At 32.4% G+C, this 17,087-nt stretch overlaps 1 protein-coding gene across 1 annotated transcript; it reads right to left on the bottom strand.

The window, feature by feature from the left end:
• Positions 1 to 345: 345 nt before the first annotated feature.
• Positions 346 to 13,835, bottom strand: LOC121115483 (macrophage mannose receptor 1-like). The gene is made up of 21 exons (XM_071893970.1): positions 13,469 to 13,835; positions 13,219 to 13,358; positions 13,136 to 13,159; positions 12,754 to 12,915; positions 12,245 to 12,475; positions 11,735 to 12,175; positions 10,786 to 10,944; positions 10,263 to 10,490; positions 9,821 to 10,204; positions 9,575 to 9,757; positions 8,575 to 8,849; positions 7,754 to 7,869; positions 7,204 to 7,695; positions 5,672 to 6,708; positions 5,259 to 5,600; positions 5,012 to 5,195; positions 4,121 to 4,369; positions 3,888 to 4,061; positions 1,607 to 1,687; positions 1,356 to 1,535; positions 346 to 666 (listed from the first exon to the last, which is right to left on the bottom strand). Exons 1-14 carry the CDS (start codon positions 13,765 to 13,767, stop codon positions 5,970 to 5,972), a joined length of 3,873 nt encoding a protein of 1,290 aa, XP_071750071.1. The 5' UTR covers positions 13,768 to 13,835; the 3' UTR covers positions 346 to 666; positions 1,356 to 1,535; positions 1,607 to 1,687; positions 3,888 to 4,061; positions 4,121 to 4,369; positions 5,012 to 5,195; positions 5,259 to 5,600; positions 5,672 to 5,969.
• Positions 13,836 to 17,087: the final 3,252 nt, after the last annotated feature.

Here is a 17,087-nt window from a genome sequence, read left to right as displayed (position 1 = left end):
AAGAAGAAAAAACTTCCTATTTGATGACTTGATGACAATGTTTTTTTTTCTTTTAAATAATAATAATAGTAATAAATGCAAATCAAGATATTGCATATATATAAATAAAATTTGTGTCGTATGTGTGTATTTAAAGCATTAAAAAAACGAAAGACCTTCCTGGTGAAAAAAAAAATCTTGTAGAAAGAAGAAGATCCATATAGTTATTTCACGTCCAAATATGACTGAACCGTAATTATGTTCTAGAAATTTGATTTTTTAAAGAAAGGCTTAACCTATTGCAGTTGAAGGTTTTCAATTACCAGAATTATATAAAACTTTATTATAATAAACCAAAAAATAGTATACTCTTATGATTTTATTTGAATGATTTATTTTTGAGAGGCAATCATATTTATTTTTATTTTAAATACATTTAGAAGAACAAATGTTAATTAAATAATGAATGCAATAAACAAAAAATGCTTGAATATAATAATGTAACATTCAATAATTTATGCTATTCTATTATAAATACAAATTATAATGATTTTACAAAAAAATTATATATTATTTCTAATAAATTGATGTTGACCATTTCAAGATGACAACTCTAGATATAGGAGAGATTTAGGCATCATTCATTGGTCATATTTTCACTGATACTCGTTACCACACTTTCCGAGCCTAATCAAAACAAAGGAATTCAATAAATATAAAAAATAGGCTGGGGCATTTAGGATAATTTAAGGCCCGTTCATGCTGTCGGTTGATTTTAGAGCATCAGTCGTTCCTTTCTTCGCTCTTTTTATTATTGTTCAACCGCACGGAGATTCCTTTTTATTCTCAAGGGTGTCCGCAGGGGTGGGTTGGACGGGCTGTATCTTTCCCAAGTAAAGGAATTCTTGCTTTTTTTGCAAGAAAATTTAATATTTCGTTCAATTATTTAATTTTTTTTTGGAAAAAATTATTATTTTTTGTTAATAACAATGAATTTAATAATTATTTAATTAACTAGAGCGAATTTAATGAATTTTTTAAATTCTTCTCTAACAAATCTTATGTTTAAAACATATGTTTTCATTTTCTTGAACAATTGGGAGCTCTTGAATGCTTTTTTGAACAGCTCTGGATTGTTAAAATTTTTATCTGAAATATACTTTTTGATTTTTTGTAAGTAGCTGTAGGTTTTTGCACTACTTTTCTGTCAATTTTTTTTTTTTTGAACAGCTGAGGGATTTTAATTTTTTTTTCAAAAAAATTTCAAAAACTAAGCCCTCCTCCCGAAATATAAACTTGCAGACACCCTTGATCCTAATCAGCGTTTTGTACGAAAATTTTTCAGATATGAACGGAAGAACGGGTTAATTCCTTACTAGTTGAATATGTCATATTGTCAAATGCAACATTTTTTTGAAGTTTTGGTGATGATCTTCGAAATAAAAGTGGAATATTTGGGAACTTTGGACGCAAAGCTACGTAAATGACTCCAATAACCAGGACCATACCTAAAATTATTCCAATTACGATCCCGGCAATCCCTCCAGAATGTAATTCTGTTTAAAATATCATAATATGAAAATTAATATTCAAAGATTTATATTGTTATTGAACATATGTAAAGTACTTGTATTTGAATTGTCGTCACTGGGATCAAGAGTAGTAGTGGTCGTTGTTGTTGAGGGTTTTGGAGGTGATGTTGGTACAACTAGTAAAATAAGATAAAGATGACATTAGAAAAAAGCTAGAAAACTCTAAATTAAAAATGAAATTGAATACGTATTCTATAAAAAAAAAAAAAAAAAAATCGTTAAAATGTATTTAATGCATCGCTAAAATACCATAAATTGATTCTCTTTCCTACTGAGAGAGCTCAAAATTTGTATGGTAGTTAGTACTTGAAATATTATTGATATGCAATATGAATCTTACACTAAATTACTGTTTTAGAATGTTGTATTTCACTGTAAGAGCAGAGTTGACTGAGGTTCTCAAACGTTGTTTAAAATATGAACTTAACTCATAAGATATTTGTTTCCTAGTTGGCTTTCTGAAGAGTATAATTCATTTATTTTTTCATTTTGCTGTCGTGACATTACTTAGATCAATTAGGATAAGCTGTTACAATGTAGGAGGGAGAGAAGGAAATAAACAAGCACATTGGCAAGACTTACTTACTATCATGCCAATTTCCAAATTCTGTTTTGAGTCCAACAAGGACTTGCAACTCCAACAGATAATCCTCTCTCTGTCTTTTATGAGAACACCAAAATTTTTAATCAGGGTTTGAATATAATTTAATGTAGTAGAAAATGAAGTTTTCGTAAAAGACGGAGATTAACTTTAAGGATTTGTGCAGAGTAATAATTGTAAGTCCTTGTTAGACTCAAGATGGAATTGAGAAACAACATCGACCTTTATCTTAGATATGATATTCTCTCAATTCCAAGTATATCACCTGGAAGGGAACACAGTCCTTCCTCTTGATGACACATAAAATCCCAATATCAAGAAAGTGGGAGTTTGGTAAGGACGAAAGGACATTGGCCAGGGCCAGAAATTCGCCACCTTAGTAAAAGAAAAGAAAATTCATTCTTCAATTTGACAACAAAAAAAAAAAAAAAAAAAAAAAAACCTAACTATCAGAATTAGTTATTATTCTAAGCCCTTGTTTGATTTAGAGTAGGCTTACATGAGAGGTAAAGATGCTCTGCTCCTAAACATTCTTCCACTTTTCAGGATGACCACTTTCATTTTTTTATATACCCGGTAGGTCATGCTTCAACCACCATAGGAATTTTTATAAAAGGGATATTATTTTGCACGATATTATTTATAGCTCACCACTAAAAAAGTATGAATTTTATTTGTCAGAGTTAATTTTTTTAGTTATTCCCCTTATTAGTGTTCTGGACGTTGATTAGTTGAACTCAAATTACCTGTTGTTCAGCTCTGAACAATTCACTACCTTTAAGTGAAAAATAACCCCAAAGTTGAGTAGAATGACTTAGGAATATTGTAGATACTACTATGATGAAAAAGACCACCAACATTTCAGCGGCTATAAAATATCCCCTTGAATTCTGATGATTTAAAATATGTTCATCTTTTGACTCGCATCATTTTTAGTAATATAAATTTTGTAGAGAAGTATTACAGTTTTATACTTCTTTTTCGTTCAAATTTAGATCTCTTCTGTAGATTTTTAAATCGAAAATGAAAAAAAATAAGTTTGTTGTTTTCTATAAAAAAAAATTATATGTCAAATTTTGAATTTATAAAAATGGTCCTACACTTATCGATCAAAATTTGAAAAAAAGCTCAACTGCCTCTCCCTCAAAAAAATTCTGATCACGTCTCCATGAATGAATTTGCTACATAAAAGAATACCTACTGATTCTTAGTTTCTTCTTCTTGTTTTATAAAAAAAAGTTTGAAGCGAATAAAAAATCCTATAACAATGTGTGGAGCAAGGTCCAGAAAATATTTGCAAGGAGGAGAGGCGGATTATATCAAAGTGACGTCATAGTTATGCAATTTTACAATTTTATTACAGAAATATCCCACTTTGTCTAAAAAAGTGTGGGAAGGCAATACACCTATGTTTTTTGGCACTACCGATAAACTCCTTCTCCATCCTAACTCTCTCATTATCGCAAAAACTAATTTCGTAGCACCCTTAATATTAAGCTAAGAAATCACTTTTTGAATGTTTCGCCTGACTGAAACAAAAATAAATCCTTTTTTATGGGAAACTTGAATAAGACGGGTCGAAATGTGACGAATTGAAAAGTTTCTGACAAAATTTACATTTATTGCAACCAATGGATGATATCGCATTCAGGGTTTATATAGTAGCGTGGGAACCACAAGACATAGAATGCTTACTATGTTCCTGTAATACATACCTTTTCGAGCACTACACAAAAAACTTCGTAATTGTGTATCATCCGAAATTAACCTCCATTTTCCTGAAGTACCATTAAATGCACCATAACCCGTCATATTATTTCGATTGGAAGAGTCCCAATTGACGTAGCCACCCAAAGAAGGCTCTAAGTCAATCCAATGGAACGACGAATCTAATTTTAAAAATTTCAATAAAAATTCTTAGAAATAATGTCTAATTTATAGTTAATACCCGTCTCTACACCCGCTTTATAGGCTCCAAACCAATGTTCTTCCTTTTGCTTATTTTTAGGAATATTTTTTAACAGCCATTGATTATCGCTGTGAGAATGTATGCCGGCCAGGACTCCTTGAAGGTTTTTACACTCCTTGTTTGCATATTCAAATTGAATATTGTAATCCTTTTCAGGTATGTTAAAACAATGCTCCATAGGACCCTTCATCCAACCTGTAACCTCTGGGCAGCCTCCTTTAGGTTGAACTAAATTTTTAGGTAAAAGAAAATAGTAGTTTTTGTATGGAAATGCTATATCTACATTTTTGTTAGACCAATCTAATTCTGTCATTTAAATTAATTAGTTTTGAATCAGCCACATTAATAATTCGTTATAGATCGATTTTAAGGATGAACATTTGATTACATCATCAAAGGCGTCCTCAGGGATTGGGCTGGACCGGCTGTTGCACCCTGAATAAACTTTTCTTTTTATTAGGACTTGTTTTTGTTATTGTAACAAATTATTCAGCAGAGCAAAAACATTTATTTGAATTTTTTTTTTTTTCAAAAAAATTAATTTTCTGTGAGTATGGACGTAACTTATATGACTGAGTTATTATGTATTACTCAGTTGATGTGCTTCTATAAGTACTTAAGATATTCATGAGCACATAAACGACAGTTGATCTAAGAAATTCAGACCTGAGAGTGAGACTGTAAAATACCATTTTACAGTATTTTGAAACTATAATATTTCAGTCAGCAGTTTAAAATCATTGTAACTAGCAAAATATTGGTACAAATTGGTCTAGAAATAATCACTTAAAACGCAGCTGGGGGCGGGGGGATCTAGTCGACCCTTTTAAAAAACTGGATGATAAATATAAAGAAGTTATTAAAGGATACCTGACTCTTGGATTTGACACATGAAGTGTCTTTGGACGTCACATGAGCTTAATCTCCATGCTGAGGATGAAGAATTCATGTAAACACAATTAGGGGTATTATGAGAAAGGATTGTTCCCTCTTCGAATCGATGATAATCATAAAAGGAGTCATCATCCCAGATCAAAAGATCTGGATGTTTTTTCTATAATAAATAGTTATTCAGGTTTTAATTAATTGGGTGCAAATAACACAACAAGACACTCACATCCGTATTTGATAGACCCATCCAAACATCTGACAAAGACTCAGATAATAAAAAAGAATTTTGCCTTATGCTGTGAATAGATACTAAGGTTGATTTCTTGGAGTCACAGTACTGTTTTGCTTCAAACCAATTTTTAGGCTCACTGACGTAAAGGTAGCAATCATTGTTGTAACTTACAAACTCTGGGTTTTTATCACATACAGGGAGTTTATATGTGAATTCAGTCACTGATGGGTTCACCAAAGACTTGCATATTGACCCCATAACACGAAAACATGAAACTACACTCCAATGACCCAAATTGAAGTCATCATTATTTTCCATTTGGATACAACTTGTATCCTAAATTTCAAGATCAAATGTACAAATAATAACTAATCTATTATTTTTCTCAGTAATTAATTATTTCTCACCCAAAAATATGTATCCCCATTTGGCTCATCCCTGTCCCAGTTTGCATAATTGAACTCTGATTGATCCGCCCATGCAAATTTATCTTTATTAATTTTATCGGATCCGCCACTCCAAATGGAATGTGCATTAATCAGTGGAAATATTTTGCTAACCAGGAAAGCCATTTCTCTCTCACTATGAATACTCAAAAGTTCTGATTGATGCTTCTCCCTGCATTTCTGGATGGACTCCTCCCAACTTTGGAAGTAATCCTCTGATATCCTGTAGCAATGCCCCTCAAATTCTGGAACACCTTTCTCACAATGACCTTGTGGAGGGGGGTGTTGGATTTTGGGTTGGATATGTTCCATACCTGGGTTTTTTACAGATATAGTGATTTTCATTTCTACAATGCATATCATTCCATACTCCAAGTTGTTCAACATACATCTCTGCACATCCTTCCATTCCTAGATAATCATTTGGTTCTCCTTCTGCCCAGTTACTGAAGTCTATCACAGATCCATCCGACCATCGATGAACTTTGTCCGGATATAAATTATTTAAACCTATCCATACTTTGGCGTATGATTTAAGATTCTCCATTTTATACCAGAGGTAGTCATTTATTTCATAGCTGTGCAAGGAGGCAAGATCACCTTTCTCATTCAAGCATGCCTGTCTAGCTTCAACCCATGTTTTTGTGGAATTTAGTTGGCTGATTTTATAACAGGATGAAGTATCATGTTCTGCAATAACGAACCAACCATCCTTTGAATCGGGATGACAAGGTGTTTCGGGTATCTTAGTTGGAGGCGTCTTAGTCGTAAATGGCTCTTTACTCGGTTTCATGGAACAGAGATAATTGCGTTTATTTGAACATTTAGTGAGGGTCCAATAATAAGTAAAATATACACAATATTTAGAGTATGACAAATCCAATTCTCCCGGATCCCAATCCTCATACGCTCCGAATGTAATGCCTGGCTCCATCCAAAGAAAACGATCCAAAAAAGGAACGTATCGGAGGCCTATGTACATTCGAGACGGAAACGTTCTAGGGGAAAGTATAAATTATATTTAGTTGACAATACTAGTCTATTTTTGGTGTTTAAAAAAATATTCCCTTGTTAGTTATGTTGTCAGACTTACAGTATTAGAACTGACAAAAAAAGAAAAGAAGATAAACAGTTGAGAGGCATAATCAAAGACGAAACTTTATAATTTTTAAGACTGATATGCTGGACTGAACTGGACCGGATCGAGACTGAACGGAACTGCAGTTTTGAGTCCTAAATAAGGGCACTAAATGGCAGTAGTTCAGTAATTTCCCTTCTTCTTAATGAAAAAAAACAAACAAAAAAAAACGTTATGGCCTCAAAAATGTGCTGAAGTCACATGGAAACGCACTATACTTGGATGTTATCTCCACATGAATTATAAAGTAGTGCTAATATAATTGAAAAAAGACATTGTTCAACTTGCCAACGCCAAAACATTTTGCACAGGATTAAGGGTATATTTTTTTATTACTATTGCTATTTTTCTTTACCCAATTACTTCATTTTGCTCTTCCAGACTCTCAAAATAAGCAAGCCTAGCTCCATATTTTTTACAATCCGCATCTGCTTCATAGAAATCTTTCAATTCTGCCCCATGTTGAAGTGAAGAATAAAAGCAACGATTGGATATGAGATCAAAATTTTCAGGGCATTTAAATTCAGGACTCAGAGTCGTGATCGTCGTTGTGATTGGAGGGGACTCTGTATAACCCTTTCGAGGTTCTTCACAAATAAAATCCCTCTTTTCACTACAACCAATAGCCTTCCATTCACCTAAATGTCGTCCTTCAGTGATGATCACAGCACATATTCCTTCTTCATCCTCAATATTGATATTAGGTTCATCAGCCTTCCAATTTGCAAACTCAAAAATGGTTCCATCGCCCCAACTCCACTTTTTTTCGTCTGGATAGTATTGTAAATCTATGTGAATGCTTCCCTCGATTCCTACAATGTAGGATACCATTCGATTTTGGACCTCTCTATATAAGTTATTATATAGGTTAATTCGATGGTTAGATAATGTAAAATTTATTTTACCGCGTGGTGATTGTAAGGAGCTTGGAGTGTTGAGTGGAACAAAACTCCCGAGCCTCTGAGAATTTTGATAAACGATGGAATAGTGTGTAGCAATTGTGCATAAAAGCCATTTGTGACTAAATAAATATAGAAAATGCACTTATTAATTCAACTAAAATGGAAGACAATGACTAAAGTTGTAAAAAAAAATACTGAATAGTGGTTTGTTTCTTTTGCCCTGCACAAACATCTTTCCAGAAATAATAAGATAACCAAAATATTGTATATATGACAAGGGATCAACCAGAAATTGTAATCCTGTCCCTTTGGAAACGGAGCATAACTTTAGTAGGATAACTTATTCATTATTCCAAATTATGAAATAGCAATGCACGTCGATACGTCGTTAACACATAAATACCCATTGCATTTTTTGTCAGCTGTTGATTCCCTCTTCTCCTTTGTGATACGTCATACCTATTTCATATTTTTTGTTCTTTGATAAATAACAAGTTTTTCTATCTATACTTATGCTCTGTTTCCAAAAGAACAGGAATGGATTTTCTTGTTGATCCCTTGCCGTTTATTTAATATGTATATATATATTGGTCATGTTATTATTTATATGAATAAATTTGGCTAAATTAAGTCATAAGTATAAATCTTATATTAGGTAATAATGACATTTTTTGCTTATTGTAGAACCTACTGGCAATGCTTAAGCAATACAGCTATTGTGTAAGTGATTGAGTTATGAAGATTGTGAATTAAAACTTGCTAAGTTATTTTGCACTTAACACTATTTTGTAGTATTTTTTTCAGCTCTACCAAAATGATAATACCTCTTTACATCCACTGCTTGAAGGAGGTACAACTTCAGAAATCATTTGAGGACTCTCACATAAATAAAAAGCCGCTGAGTCACATGACACAGTTTCCCATCGTCTGTTTTGATGCGCCCATACACACATAGCTTTCTCAATTGGACTAGAAATGAAAAGTCCATCCCAATTATGAATCCTCATCTCAGATCCATCAATCCACTCAAAATATGCCCTTTTCTTCCTGGAACTTAATCCAATCCAAAAATTTTCATTACAAGAGTTGAAATCTCCACCTGTGGAGGAACGAATGGAGTGGAAGTTCAACGAAATTACATAAATGGTAAGTTAACATAAAATCAATCTCGAATAACATTAAAAAAAAGGAGAAATATTCAATAAATTGTTTTATATCATGCTAACAGGGAGTGCCCACGTTTCAGGGATGAATATAAGGGGATATAAACAAAGAATGAAGGTAGAAGAAAGGAGACAGAGAGAAGGACGTACAAAGACAAAGGGGGAAAAGAGAAGAGGAAGAGAGAGAAACCTCTTAATGAACACGAAAGCCCAAAAAATATCATTGGACCATTCTTGGGTTATTTTATACGTTTACTTGTAAATTGAAGGCTGAACTGTTGGACACTTTTGGATTCCATATGTTATAACATCAAAAACAGACTTATATATAAATATGTACACACAGTCCAACATTTATTAGGCTTTGTGTTCAAATTTCGGAGTTGATTTGGAATACCCAAGAATTTTAGCTATAGTTTACATCCTTAATTTAATGAATGAAACTTTATCTAGCTGTTTCAAATGGAATCAATCAATTTCTAATTCTTTCATTGGGATTGAAGGTCAACTCCTGGCAATTCCCAAAGGTTGAATAACAATAATTTGTTGATAGAAATGGACAAAGAATAGAAATGTAGTCCAGATCCAATTTTAAAGCTCGTTTTTGTGTTGACAAGCCACATATTTACATATAAATGTTAAAGTTATTTTTTGTTCATACAACTTTCATAGGGATACATTGCCTCGATGAAATCAAGTTCCGCTTTATCATCAATAATGGCTAAATTGCCTCCCCTGTCCTTGCATTTTCCCTCTGCCTTCTGAAATGAGAGTTTCTCCAAGACCAGTAAATAGCATGAACTATCAGATTTGACCCATCCACTACGACACCCCATGTAATACTCTGAAATCAAGGAAAACAATATTCTGTACAATACTCATAGAGACTGAGAATGAAATCAATAACTTGGTTTATGAGAACAAGCGAATCCATGTTTTCCATCCGATGGTTCCGGATACCAAAGACCGTCAGCGGCAATTAGTTCGCATACTTCTACTTCTTCAATTACTTCACCCGGCAAATAGTTGTTAAAGTCAATACTTGTTCCATCCAACCAATGGGCGAAATCAGATACTCCAGCCGATTTTTTGAGACCAATCCAGAAGTTTTCATCGTATTTTTTAATAGATTTCTTAAGGAAATCATTTACACCCCAGTCATGGATACTCGCAAGATGGCCATGATGTAGTGTATTTTGACATATCTTTTCAGCTTCATTGCAGGTTTTTGGTTCGTAGTCTGTGTATAAACAATGCTGATTTAGAACAGTTGACGAAGCGGGACAAATACCTTGGAAGTAAGGGTAAAATGGGAATGTTAATTACTTGAGAATAGTATCCAGACTTACTGTACTCAACTTGACAAATGAACGCTCTTTTTAATTCACAGTCAACATCATTCCATCGATGTTGGAACCTATATTCAATACAATTTTCTTTATGGTCATTGTCATTTGGCTCTCCAATTCCCCAAAACTTAAAGGCATTCCCATGTAAGGAAGATCCGTCTTCCCAAACAAAATCCCCTTCAGTTTCGATATCATTTAATCCGATATAAGAATCACTTTCAATGCTCCCTATCAAATAACAATATGAGAGTTGAAAACTTGGAGCCACCCAAAAAAGGACATATGGCTCTATCTGGTGCAGTTTGAGGAATTTTGATATGAATTGAATTATAGAATAACTTATTTATTGAAACATTTTTATTATTTTTTTTGTGATTTTTAATTTTTAGTTAGACTACTTATATTTAAGTCTACTTAACCCCCCTAAAAAAAAGACATAAAACAATCACTGGGGGGCAGTGAAGAAGAGAGGTCTCCAACAGTAAACTATAATTAATACTTAAATTTTAAATCATACTATTACCATAGAGGAAATCATTTAGACGTGAGGTTCTGATTATCGCCAAATTTCCTCCCTTAACAGAGTGCTTACAAAAATCCAGAGCACCTTTATAATTCTTTTTTTCCTTTGAAAAGTAGAAACAATGGATTCCAAATCTTTTCCATCCATCAGGGCAATCATCTACATATATATTTAAGTTAGTTTGAGACACAAGTTGATATTCTTAGTTTGTTCATGGAACTGCAAACTTTTTATCTTCCTTTTTTGCAACAAATAATGCAATTTTTCAATTCATAGGATAGTCCCGAAATAAAAGAAAGAATTGAAGAAAAACAAATGTCAAGGGAATTCACAGGGCGTAGAGCCCTCCCCTAAATTAAAGAATTTTCCGTTTTACTATAACATTTAATTTAATTTAATATTTTTTTTCTTAAATGTGTTTTTTGTGAGCAGTTATCGATTTTCGAAATGTTTTATAAACAGCTGGGGATTTTTTCTAGAAAATTTGAATTAAAAAAAAAAAAATACTATTAGGAATTTAATTTTTCGAATATTGAAAAAAGAAAAAAAAAGTGATAATTTTAACCAAAATTAAAATAATAATATATATAATCCTTTAATCTTATTAATTTTTCATACAATTTTTGTAAATCTCTTGATTTAGAGTAGAATACCCGTCCTTACCTTGATTGTATTCCCCAAGATTTTCGTCAAAAGAAAGAGAGAAAAAAAAGTTGGTTGCAATTAGCCAATTCTTCCCAACTATGAAACTAGTCTCGATCATAGCAAGGAAGAGGAAGAAAATCGATAGCTGACAATAAATACATGGTGAGTAATGTCCCTCAGACAATTATTACACTATTTTGTAAAACCTTTTTATTAATAGTTCAAAGAAAAATTATAGCTCTTGGGTGGTTAAAAGAAAGGAAGAGTGTGCGTTCCTTGGTTTATTCCAATTTATTATCCTTACTTTTAACTGGCTCAGGCTTTTGAATATAATTTTTCCCCCTTCGTTGACAAATACTTGGATACTTTGCTGTTTCACACTCATCAAAAATCCAATGATCGTCATCAAGGGAGGTTTTGGAACATCCGTTCTCTGGCAGCGTTTTCCAATTAAAATATGAAACCGGGGATAAGTCACTCCAAAAAATTTTATCCTCCAGTTTTTTCATTCCAATCCAATACGTACCCTTTCTATTTTGAGCTCTAAGTTTCCCTCTGATGAATTTGTCTTGTTGTGGTGTTCCTATGGAGACTAAATTTGCAGAGTCTCCTAGCTTTACACACGATGCAGCGGCATTACTCCAGCTTTGTTCTCGGCTTATCACTGTATAACACATCCCACTACTCTTTTCCTCCACCCATGAGAGTCCATCCTCAAAATCGCAATTAGCAGTTGGCTTATGATCTAGTTAAAAAGTAAGAAAAGAAACAAAAAACCTTAGACCTGGGGATTATTATACATATATCCTCTTACACTCTTCTGCTTGACATGCAAATGGTATCGTATTACCACAACTGCAATCGTTCCATTGCGTATCTAAATTCTCTGCACATGCTTCCTTGTCGTTGCTTGGGGATGATGGCTCCCCTTCACCCCAATTTATGAAATCCTCCTTCTTCAAAAGGCTTCCATCTGGCCATCCATAAGTCCCATTCCCATCAAGATGTCTCAATCCAATCCATATTTTTTTACCCTTCGAATACCCTAGAATATTTAGGGTACGTAACGAACTAAAATCACGCTCATAGATACAAATTAGTGTTGGATCGGTCAAGACTCCTAATCAGTATTTTTTCTTACTTTCTGGACCCTCTTTTGAGCGTGAAAAAATACAAAATATACGACAGAAATGTATTTTAAGCACAGTGTTAGCCATTTAAAAGTTATATTCTTTATTTATCCCCACTGAAAAGAGGAGAAAGGTTAAAAAATACCATTAAGAAATTCAGTCCAAGAATCGATCCAACTATAATCTCGATTACCATTTATAAAATTATTTTGATTTTGATTTCGAATTATAAGTAGGGTGGCTCCCTCAGGAGCCATTGGTTCACAACTATTAATGGCATCGCTATTAGTTTTCCTTTCTTCCGAAAAGAAGTAACAATTGTGCTCATGGTGAACAAAATCCTTCGGACATAGCTCTATTGAAAAAAAAAGAGAGGAAAGGAAAGTTGTATTTGAGATCTTTGTGTTCTTTTAAATGAGTGATTCCCAAACTTTTCGTCACTGCAGAGCAATATTTTCTTAATATGTTGAACTAAATGTTTTATGTATGTGATATCTCGTGGAGCCTTTGACGATACATTTTTGTGCACAAGGGTAACAAAGGTTGGGAAACACGGGTTTATGTGATGAACTTACCCTGCTCACGTAATCCTGTGGAATCTGGAAAGAAGTGATACCATAAAATGTAAGAAACGAAATTGCTATAAGAGATCCTTTACCTTGCATCAATGTCAACTGTTTAACACAAACACTTGTCAAAAGATCCAGGGAGCAATCAATATTGACAATGAATCCCTCTTCATCAAAACTTGTGCATGCTTTGTTCTTCAAATCTTGGGGATATCCAGGTTTCCATGTTCTGTAATATGTTATTTTAGTTAAACAGATTAAAGTCTATCCCTTGACTGATTAAATCCCTGAGAAACGAATTTAAAGAATCACAGGGGAGACTTAAATTTAGGACTTTACATGCTCTCCTCATGGGTAATTTCCTTATCCGATTCATAAAACCTTCCAAAAAAATTTGAGTACTCAACGTTGAAATGTATTCTTGATACATTGTGGAAAGGAAAAGTGCTTTCAAAGGATTTGAGATGAGAGGCGCCCAGGATTGTTCCTCCTTTTAAACTGCACTCGTCATATGCACGATTCCATGATAGTCGCTCCATGGATATACTATAGCATCCATCTTTATTCTTATACCATCCAGGATCACAGCTCCATGCCTTGAGAATACAAATTTGAGTTACAAAAAGTATTGTAAACATCAAAAAAGGATGATGTTCTATGAAGTTCCTTCATTCTCACTCGTTTCTTTTAAAATTGACAAAAATTAATTCGTTGAAAACTAATAATCTGGTTTTTTTTATGATAAGATAAATTGAATGTGGTTTGTTTTGTTTCAATAAAGTGAATGATATTGTTCTTTTGTGTGTGTACTTATTTATCACAAAAACTGTGGCTATCAAATCCCTTATCTCTTCCAGATGACAAAAAATGTGTACGTAATCTTGAAGAGTGATTCTTTATATTCAACTCTAGAAAATTTATTCAATTACCATTAAATATCATAATACAGTCAAATAAAAAAAATAGTGTTTATTGAATATTTCTACATCAGTTAGTCGAAACAGAGCTGTCCTCGTAACTCTCTGATCGTTGTTAAGGACTCGATTGTATTTCACTTCCACATAAGTTTATTTTATTCATGAACGGTATTATGTATATTTGGCGGAATAATTCTTCATATTCACTCTACATTGTAGGTATACGGTAATAAAACAAAATCTTCAGAATGATAAAAGATCACAATCAAAGAACAATAATAAATTATGCATGGGATTAATTTAAATAATTTCATTGTTAATTTATTGAAAAGTTTCCAATCAAGTCAAATCTCTGAGTTCTTAGTTCCATTTCTTTGATCAACTCTTAAAATTATATTTTTAAATTCTTTATAATTGATTTATGATTGAATAATTGGAACATTACTTGTTGCTGTTGTAATCCTGATATGCTCACATTTGATCAAGTTAATTCAAATTTCTCACCTGTATGACATATATTATATTATTTAAAAACAACTGAAACTTTTGGTGGTGGAGAAGCTGCAAGGGAGACAATTACCAAAAAAAAAAAAAAAAGAAGAAGTTTCTCATAATTTAACAGAACCCTCTTAGCCATTGTTAAAATAGAAAAACTAAGGGTCTTGATAGTAAGGGAAAAGACAGCGGTTGGATTTTTGGTGCATTTTTTTAATTCAGTTTATTGGTCTTTGATGCTCAGAGAAGTGAGTAATAAAACACACGTTGATCATAAATGAGTTTGATTGTCCGAATACAGTATACATTTCAATGCAAATGCATATGGCTATCAAATTGGTTGCAATGAAATTGGATCCTTATCAAAGACTTAATGATGAAATTCTTTAAAAATCAAATTTTCCAAAATTATTCTACCTGACAATGTAAATTAAAGTAAGTGGACCACTCTATTGGAAATTTTATAGATTCCCCGGGCATTTGGCACATTGCCTTCTCTTTGTCTAAAGATCAAATATGAAATCAACAAATTTTAGAAGACATAGTTGAAATTAATGTATAACTAAAGGAATAATTGTATAAGCATAATTAAGTTAAATAACTTATTTATTTCAAAACTGAAATAGACATGACTTTTAGAGTTACAAATATAACTTTTAGGTAATCGAATCATTTTATCATTAAATGAGGGTTGTTTGAAAAGTCTGTGCAAAGTCGGAGACGTATCGAGGCTATGTTTAGTAAGTAGCACCGTTTGAAAAATTCATAGCCTTATTGTTCATTGTGCTGTTTTTGAATAAAAATAAATCCTATTTGACAATAATAATGTTCTTCTCTCATCTCAAGACTATGTCAGAAAGTTCCAGAAAACAAATCATGAAAATGAAATGATCACCTTCATGAATAAGAAAAAGAGTCCTACTTTCCATCCCTTTGTTTAATAATGACCTTTAAAAGATAATTCACTATTGGGGAATTGGAAGGGAAAATTAAATGGTACTGGAAGTGTTATTGTTTGTCTGCCAGGACTGCATATCACGAATTCCGACATTTAAATGGAATTTCATGTGTTTGAGATGAGTAATTATTTTTTTATGTATATTATGGACACTCCAGTACTCAAATCGACCAAACTTGCGAGAATAAAAGTAGAATGGAAGATAAAGTTCACTTTAGGAGGAATGTATTAAAGAACATGAATAAAGTAGCAGGAGGATGATAACTCCTTCTATTTCTCATTGGGGTTTTATATGATTATTTTTGCTCTATATCGAATTCAGGATTCCTCTATTTTTTTACAACAATTCTTTATATGATATAGAGCGGTTTATCTACGAGATTAGAAGCCACTGTCATGTACCTTGATGTATCACTGCAATGAATTATCCTTCCATTAATGAAGATGAGAGCTAAGGAGTGAACTAAATATCTTCTTCAAGAGACATGATCCCTAAAAAACAAGTTAAAATTAAGTACCTCTTTCCTTTCATAGTCTAAAAGTATTTTTACCCTACAAAGTTTTGTGGCGATTCAGGTTCCTAATTAGAAAAAGTAAAGATGAAATATCCATACGTATGGATAAGCGTGCGGAATTATTTTGCTTCAATAAGATAATTTTTCCCTCGAGTGGCTGCACTAAAACTCATACCCACAAAAAATCAGACCTACCTAGATAAATATAGTTTAGTATATTAATATAGAAGATTACTACTATTTTTTGGAGGCAGGGAGTGACTAGCACAGAATGATTATTTATTGAAATGATATTTTTTTTCGAGAGAAATTTTGAGTGACTTTTAAAAATTAGAATATTTTGGAGAACATATTTTGATGACAGTTTTTCAAAATATTTTATTTAGAAATAAACTCAAATCTAGCTGTATTTACGGTTATTTGAGTGTACTTAAATGAAAAAGGTTGGGAATTCGGTATCGCCAGATATTTTTTATTATAACATTTTTGCATTTTATTCCTTAAAAAAAGAAAATAACCATTAAACGTCAAAAAAAAAAAAAAAATGGTTCTTCATGTACGCGTTTTGATTTGAAAATCTGTAAAATGTAGATAAAAAGGAAATTTTGATGTGTTTTTTTTAGTTTTTAACAATTTATAATTTTGAACTATAAAAACTGTCAATTAAACTCGTAAACATACGACCATGTATTGAATATTCCTTAATTTCTAAGGTTGATTTGTTTTTATTTAAGGATTTTTTTATTTTTATATTCTATAAGTTTGATATTTTTCATTTATTATGCATATTCAATTCCTTTTTTTTCAATAAAATTAATGAGTCGACTTTGAGGAATGAATACAGTCTTGAAAAGCTCAGTGGTGTTGTTCAAATCCTTGCTATTAACAGGCTTGTGAGCAATCAGGAAGATTGAAGTCAGAAATTCACTGTGATCTAACGGTCAGGGCCATTTGCAGTCAGCCATCCGATCATTTTAGTTGAGTTCAAACTCAAATATACAATTTCCTTAAACCTATACATATATATACTTTCAACTTCAATTATCGATGTACACACATTTTTCAAATCTATT

Source organism: Lepeophtheirus salmonis, unplaced genomic scaffold (genome assembly GCF_016086655.4).
Source record: "Lepeophtheirus salmonis unplaced genomic scaffold, UVic_Lsal_1.4 unplaced_contig_789_pilon, whole genome shotgun sequence".
In the NCBI taxonomy this organism is placed as follows: Eukaryota; Metazoa; Arthropoda; class Copepoda; order Siphonostomatoida; family Caligidae; genus Lepeophtheirus; species Lepeophtheirus salmonis.
This window is presented reverse-complemented; position numbering and strand designations above follow the sequence as displayed.

Bases quoted from the DNA above. Each gene is read 5' to 3' on its own strand.
- LOC121115483 (XM_071893970.1), bottom strand. From the start codon at position 13,767: ATGTTTACAATACTTTTTGTAACTCAAATTTGTATTCTCAAGGCATGG. The intron at 10,491-10,785 runs GTAATAGTATGA...GTTATTTGATAG, and splicing joins TCTAAATGATTTCCTCTATG to GGAGCATTGAAAGTGATTCT. The intron at 8,850-9,574 runs GTATGAACAAAA...GTTCCTCCACAG, and splicing joins AATGTATCCCTATGAAAGTT to GTGGAGATTTCAACTCTTGT.